The 6,650-nt window shown below is 45.1% G+C and overlaps 1 protein-coding gene across 1 annotated transcript; it reads right to left on the bottom strand.

Annotated features, from left to right (window-relative positions):
- Positions 1–2,652: 2,652 nt before the first annotated feature.
- Positions 2,653–6,333, bottom strand: stc2a (stanniocalcin 2a). Its single transcript, XM_034543733.1, has 4 exons — positions 6,195–6,333; positions 4,098–4,240; positions 3,254–3,465; positions 2,653–3,016 (listed from the first exon to the last, which is right to left on the bottom strand). Exons 1-4 carry the CDS (start codon positions 6,331–6,333, stop codon positions 2,653–2,655), a joined length of 858 nt encoding a protein of 285 aa, XP_034399624.1.
- Between the last annotated feature and the right edge of the window lie 317 nt (positions 6,334–6,650).

The following is a 6,650-nucleotide window of genomic DNA, read 5'->3' as shown; positions in this document are numbered from 1 at the left end:
TCAATGTAAATATAATCTATATTGATGCACACAACATGTACAAAATACAGACAAAAATATTTTAATGGTAACAAGATACATCTGACTACATGAGTCCAAAGATATGGATAGGATCATACGCCCAATGTCTTACAGGTGAGTTACAAACTTCTAGACCATGTTCTGTATGTTCAAGGGTGGGAGCAGAGTCCTTGTGCTTAATGGAGGAAACGACGTAACGAGGTGATGGAGCACTAACAATACCTGACATGGGGTTAGTTTTATTTTCCTCTGAACACATAAAGAAAAGCCATTCAAGCCACTACATTATTACAAAATAAGCCATATCAAACCTAATGACAGAGAGACACATTGTCACTTCACACACATACAGTACATTCTCAATAGGATTAGCTTATGTCTCGTGCTGGGATGTCAAAGGAATCCCAACAGAATAAAAAGAAAAAAAGAACAGAAAAGCCTGAAAGCCTCACTTATGATTCAAACACTCTCCACAGATAATAGTCTCTAAATGCTGTGGAGGAAAAGCATTACCTTAGTGTAATTGAATCAGCAAAATAAAAAAATTAAAGAAACCCTTAACTGAGCAACAAAATCTAAGCAGGTTTTATTTATTTTTGCACCAATCACTCCCCAGTATGTGGTGTAATGTGTTCACCAACTGCCCTTCCACAGCTACAAGCATGTGACCGGCCTGCAATGGTAAACACCTGGTTTTGACCTGAAGGAGGGAGAGAAGAAGAGTCCTAGGAGAAGTAAAAGATGGAGTGAATCATCACATTAAAAAAAACTAAACGTTGTCTCTCTCCTTCTTGCTCCACTCCCCTCTGCCTCTGTGTTGCTGGCTCTTGGCTGTGGCCCAGAGGAATTCTCTGGTGGCCTCAGTAAATATAACATTTAGAATAACAGCGCCAGAACCCCCCGTGTGTGGACTTAACCCAGTTCCTGGTTCCTCGCTGCGTAGCCTGCGGCTCTAACTAGTAGAATAACAGGCCTTCATGTCTCTCCTGACCTAGGTAAGGGATCAGAGTTGAATAAGGGATCATTTAGAGGGGCCAGAGATCTGGACGGTTTCTGTCAAGCCTCTCTCCTGCCCACTGGGACACCACAAAAGGGTAACATTGATCTTCTGAGGAAGGGGCTCAATGTGGTCCGAAGGAGCGCGTGGGGACACAAAACATGCCGCCGTTTTTGATAAGGAAAACCCGGGTTGCTCAAATGAAAATATCCGATACAGTAAGGTCCGGTTTAGAGGGTGACTGCTCTGGTAACCTGGCCTTCTCTCCTAACCTGCAGCAGTCCAACACACAACTGACAATCATCCAAAGGGCAAAAATCAAAGACTTCTGAGGCTCAACATCGTCGTAAAATAGCTCAACATTAAATCTCCCCACGACACAGTATTATCCATTCACTTAAAATCACAGAGAAGCGGTCACTGTGGACATTAACAAGTTTAGGCACCTTTATGTGTGTGACTTTACATTTTGAAAAGGACTTGATTGGACATCCTCTCTTTGCTACTGTTCACCGATAGCTGACAGTTAGGAAATCCAAATCAAAGAGAGAGGATGCATAACACTTATCAGTTCAATTACCAATCATGAACAAGAACACTTACGTCTCCTGAAGCTATAAACATGACATTAGTCTGTGTTGTCACTGAGACATCGCTCGAAAGTACGATTAACAATGAATAAGAGCAATGGGATACTTTTTGTGTCATGTCAGAGTTGCACTAATACTTATGAAACATAAGAGTCCATGTTTGTCTCTTTTGTCTCATTTCTGCACAGACAGCGTTTGTTGACATCAGAGATATACGCCTTGGCTCTCTTATTTATAGCTTTGTGAAAGACTTATCAATACATACATGTGTGAAATAACCGTCCATATTCATAGTATTACTTTTGCATCCTTTTTAGAGTGGATTTTCACTATAAGAATGCACAAGTTTGTTGGCTTTGTGGCCATCATGCACTACAATTCATATGTGCCAGAACTGGACTTGAAACCTGTACAATTTGTATTAAATCATCAAGTATCTATAATTATAATACACATTCCCGCTTTTAAACAACAAATGGTGTATGTTACATATCTACAGACCGATGTGTGATGGCTGCAATACTGTGAAGAGAACAACAGACCGCACACCATATACTATGTCATCTATAGTATATCAGTATTGCATATTGTAACTATATTTATACATGTTTATATAAATATAGATAAGTATATGTACATTTTGATACTTCAACATTGCATACAGAAAAAAATAAATAATACAAATACAATCAAATCTTACTGTAAGTATGATTTGAGAAATGCTATATTAGAGCCAAAAATAGTCCTAACAGTTGAAATAATCATGATAATAACAATTATGATTACATTTTTTTTTTAAATCGAGGCCTACGGTCTGGCATAACAGTACAAGCTACACCATAATTACCCTGCAAGTTTACTATTTGGGATTGCTGGAATAACTGGAGAGGGCGGAATAAGGACAGGAAAGGTCGGGGCTTGTTTCCTTCTGCTCAGTCTGTCTGGGATTGTGTGAGGGTGTGGTTTTATGTGAAGGTGTGCATGAGTCTGCATGTGTGGTTTTTATACGTTGTAGGGAGTCAACGGTCGGAACAGTCTGCGCTTTCACCTCCGGATGTTAGCGGCTTCGGGGTCTTGCTGCTCAGCCACAACTCCGGCCTCTGGACTCTGGCGGCGGGGTCCCTGACTGCGATTGCGTAGGTGAGCGTTGAAGCCCGCCTTAGCGGGTTTTTCCTTGTCACCATGCCGCGGGGGTCGAGGGTGCTCCGGTTCAGGATGGGGGGGCAAAGGGCGGCGGTGGTGGTCAATGGCAGAGCCGGCGGGAGATGGAGCTAAGGAGGAGCAGAGGCTCAGGCTGTCGCACAGAGCCCCCCAGTTCTGCTCGCACTGTAGCCGGATACTCTGTGTCAATGCCTCCTTCACCTCCTCGCCACAGCTCAGGAGAATATTCACCAGCTCCACATATGGGCTGGGCAGAGAGAGGCAGATAACCCACATGAAGCTTGTGTATTCATGTTTGGAAGCACATTACATCTAGGTCTAGGAAAAATAAGTAATAGGCATGATACTATATTACTATACATGGAAGAAGAGAGCAGGCTTAAACTGGCAGAAGAGTCCAGGGAAGTTAACACTCAAGAGATAAAAGAGAAGGGACAGGCTCGTGAAAAGGTATCCAAACATGCAGTCCAGAGCAGCCACTCACCCTTTCGGAAAGAGATCTTGGAAATGGATCATTTCCACCATGATGGCCACATTGTCCTTAGCAGCAGAGCACAGGTTGTGTTTGATGTAACAGTCTCTCTGGAGCTGGAACACCATCTCTTTAATGGACACACACTTCCTGCTGATACAGCTGAACTTGTGCCGTAGCCCATGAGCCATACATTTCAGAGCATCCTTGATGAAGGACTTCCCCTATGTACATAAAGAGACACAACTGTTGAGTGAACGGAGGACACCTTGGAGTGGTTGAAACCTTAAAGTTTACACATCCGCAAACCTCAAGGCTGGTTATTTTTACTCTATATGCATTTATTTCAGTAGTGTTTGAGAGTATGTGTGGATGCACTGGAGCAAACATCATATGCATGTGTAGCTATATGCTTCTAATACAGAATGGGGTCAGGACATTCTGCATGAATAGCAAGAAATTGTGTTAATCTGCTGCTGAAATGTTTTTGTTTTTGTCGGCCAAAGATTCCTAGAATGTGACCCTATAGAAATATGAAGACCCCAGTCCGACCTGGCTTGGCAGGGCTTCAGCCTTCGCTATGTATGAAAATGGAGCTAACTAGGCGTCTGGCCAACTGGCTCATGACCCTAAGTCCTAACACTGAGAGGGAAGTGCACTTCCCAAGAGAGCAAAACAGATGAGGAGGAGATCAGTGTATGTAAGATCGCACTTCTAGGAAAAGTTATACATTGTGTAGGAGAAAGAAAAGCAAAAGTAAACAAATCGGTCAGTGTGGAGCAGCAAAAAAGGAAAGGAATGTTGCCTCTGGTTATACCATTTTTTTGCAAAACACACAGACGGACCAGTTTAGTACCTGAGAGTCAAATTTGCCAGCGTTGTGCAGGAACGTCATGCAGATTTCCTGTAGGCCTCGTATCTCGCAGGAGTTATTCTCAAAGCACTCAAACACACCACAACCGACATCCCCTGCACTCACCAGGCAGTGCTGGATCTCAGCTGGAAAGAGAGAACAGGTTAGGGGGAGGGACCTTATCATCTGTTCACAGCAGAGACAGCGGCAGATTGTTACAGGTGTGTCGACAATGAAGTCCACGGAGCTTCAAGGCACAACTCCACTTCGGCCCTTCAGATTGCTGCACGAATCACAAAGCTGATGTGGCCTCTAACTATTCCCACAGTCACAGGCGGTCGCTTGTGTGTTCATGACCTAGAGTCTGAGAGAGAAAAGGGATGGGGGGGGGGTAATTGTGTGTGTGTGTGTGTGTGTGTGTGTGTGTGTGTGTGGTGTGGGGGGGAGTCTAATTTACCAAGCTGAGGGGTTCCTGCAGAGGAACACTGTGACTTTGTGACAGATATTACTGTGTCATTCTGCACCACAATCCAACTGCACTGCCTATAGCATGGAGACGGGATGGTGCATTGCAGATACAGCCCTGACTACTTGTGGAGGAGACACAAATGCTATTGTCCATCAACTAAATGTGCAACAACAAGTCTGGCATGATTGCGTTCAAAGATAAACTGAGATTGCATAATGGAGTCAAAACATCAAAAAGTTCCCTCATTAAGCGACAGCAGCAATGCAGGCAAAAACACTTGGGAAACCATCAAGTATATGTCACGTGAATACATAATATCAGCGCCTGCACACCACTGGTTGGCTCTCAAGTGCCCTTTTTTCTTTTCTGTGGCCATTAAAGACAGGAATAAAACAGATGTTTGAGGACAGAAATTACCATGTGAAAGTGAAGGTCTCTCTTTTAGCCCCAAATTGCTGTCCAAAGGCTTGTATTATGAGACATCTGACAACCAGCAGGGAACCTGTCACAGAAACTGCTGCTTATGTGTGTTTTACTCTTCAGTTAATATGGCAAATTGCAGGTTAGCTCGGCAGCCAACAGGCAGTACACAGTTTGGCTACGAAAAAAACCCAACTGTTGACTAATTACACGCGTGATTCGCTGATGGGCGAAAGAACATTCTCCCTCAGTCGGAAGTGCGCACCGTTGCGTAAAGAAGACAGATAATAATGATTGAATTTGACTTTCTAGAAATCACGCTTGTCAACAAAGAGCCTCTGTTTGTGGGCAGCGGTAGGGGGCAGGGGGAGATCTGCTGCGGGGTCTGTAGGGACCGAGTTTAACTTTAGTGCGTAGGAGAAAAAAAAGTGAGCCGCTGTCAGCCGTGCTTGTTTTGGCATCACGGGAATGTGCTTGGATCGTATACGAGCATCGGGCGCAACGTGCGTTGAATTACACACTGGTGTGCCACCCGGGTTTCTGTTGAGGAACCTGGTGAGAGATGTCCAACATTGTTGTTGTTGCATTGTGGAAAACACAGGTTCACATGATGAGTACGAGTGGGGGGTTTGGGTGATAACGGTCCAGTGTAATGTTCGAGCTGTGTGGGTTTTCGGCAAGACGCGCTTGTGTCTTTACGGTATTTCCCCGAGATAGTTGGTTCAATAAATAAAGTCCTGCTCTCCGTCAACGCTGATCCACACTACTACGGTTATTACTGCACAGCACACACATCCACCAGCATTCGCTTGAAGAGACAGCCTGGAATACACACGCATAACCCCCCCCCCCCCACACACACACACACACACACACACACTCACAGACGCACGCACACTTAGATGCGCTGCCGTATACATTACCTATTACCTTGTGCCATTCTATTAATAGTTTACTAACATATTGGATTTCGGTCTGTGAGTATTTACAAGATATCGTCTATCTGAGCGATCGAAAAGGGAATACGTGTGAACCGGGATTTAAGTTAGAAGCTGCAGATTATGCTCAAATCGCCCGGACGAGGTCCCCAGCATGGTTCTAATGTGCAGCCACAGAAACACGTGTACGGGCAAAACCCCACGGAGATGTGCGAGCAGTCGCACCAACCGAGAATCTGCACATTCTTAACTCTACCGACACTCAGTTCTTACCTGTATTCTGCAGGGATAGGCGTCCCTTTTGGCTCACAGGCTTCTCCGGGAGGCTGTCATGGATATCGATATTATCCAATCCCACCACTTGCTCCAGCACTGACAAAACCAGCAGCGCCACGGCCAGTTTGACCATCATTGCGTTCAGTGTGCTCCGATTTCCTGCAAAGATCCGGCAGAGTGTGTGTCCGGCGTGTGTGTGTATGTGCGTGCGTGTGCACGTGTGTGTGTGCGTGCGTGTGTGTGTGCGTGTGCGTGTGTGTGTTTAGGTGTGTACGTGTGCGTGTACGTGTGTGAGCGAGTGAGTGAGGCTTCACCTTGGATCAGCTGCGGCTTGGTGTCTAGTGGGTCAGCTGTGGGACTGAATGCATGAGCTGGAAGGGATGCTGCCTATATTTCTCAGAGCCCCGGGTGTCAATTTGGATGAAGGAGCTAAGCAGGTGTCGTCGGTTGGGG

Source organism: Cyclopterus lumpus, chromosome 10 (genome assembly GCF_009769545.1).
Source record: "Cyclopterus lumpus isolate fCycLum1 chromosome 10, fCycLum1.pri, whole genome shotgun sequence".
Lineage (NCBI taxonomy): Eukaryota > Metazoa > Chordata > Actinopteri > Perciformes > Cyclopteridae > Cyclopterus > Cyclopterus lumpus.
The sequence above is the reverse complement of the archived record's forward strand: the minus strand, read 5'-3'. Positions and strand labels throughout refer to the sequence as shown.

Coding starts and splice junctions, on each gene's coding strand:
- stc2a (XM_034543733.1), bottom strand. CDS start 6,333: ATGATGGTCAAACTGGCCGTGGCGCTGCTGGTTTTGTCAGTGCTGGAG. Junction 4,241..6,194: donor CCTATCCCTGCAGAATACAG/GTAAGAACTGAG, acceptor CTCTCTTTCCAG/CTGAGATCCAGCACTGCCTG. Junction 3,017..3,253: donor CAAGATCTCTTTCCGAAAGG/GTGAGTGGCTGC, acceptor CTCTCTGCCCAG/CCCATATGTGGAGCTGGTGA.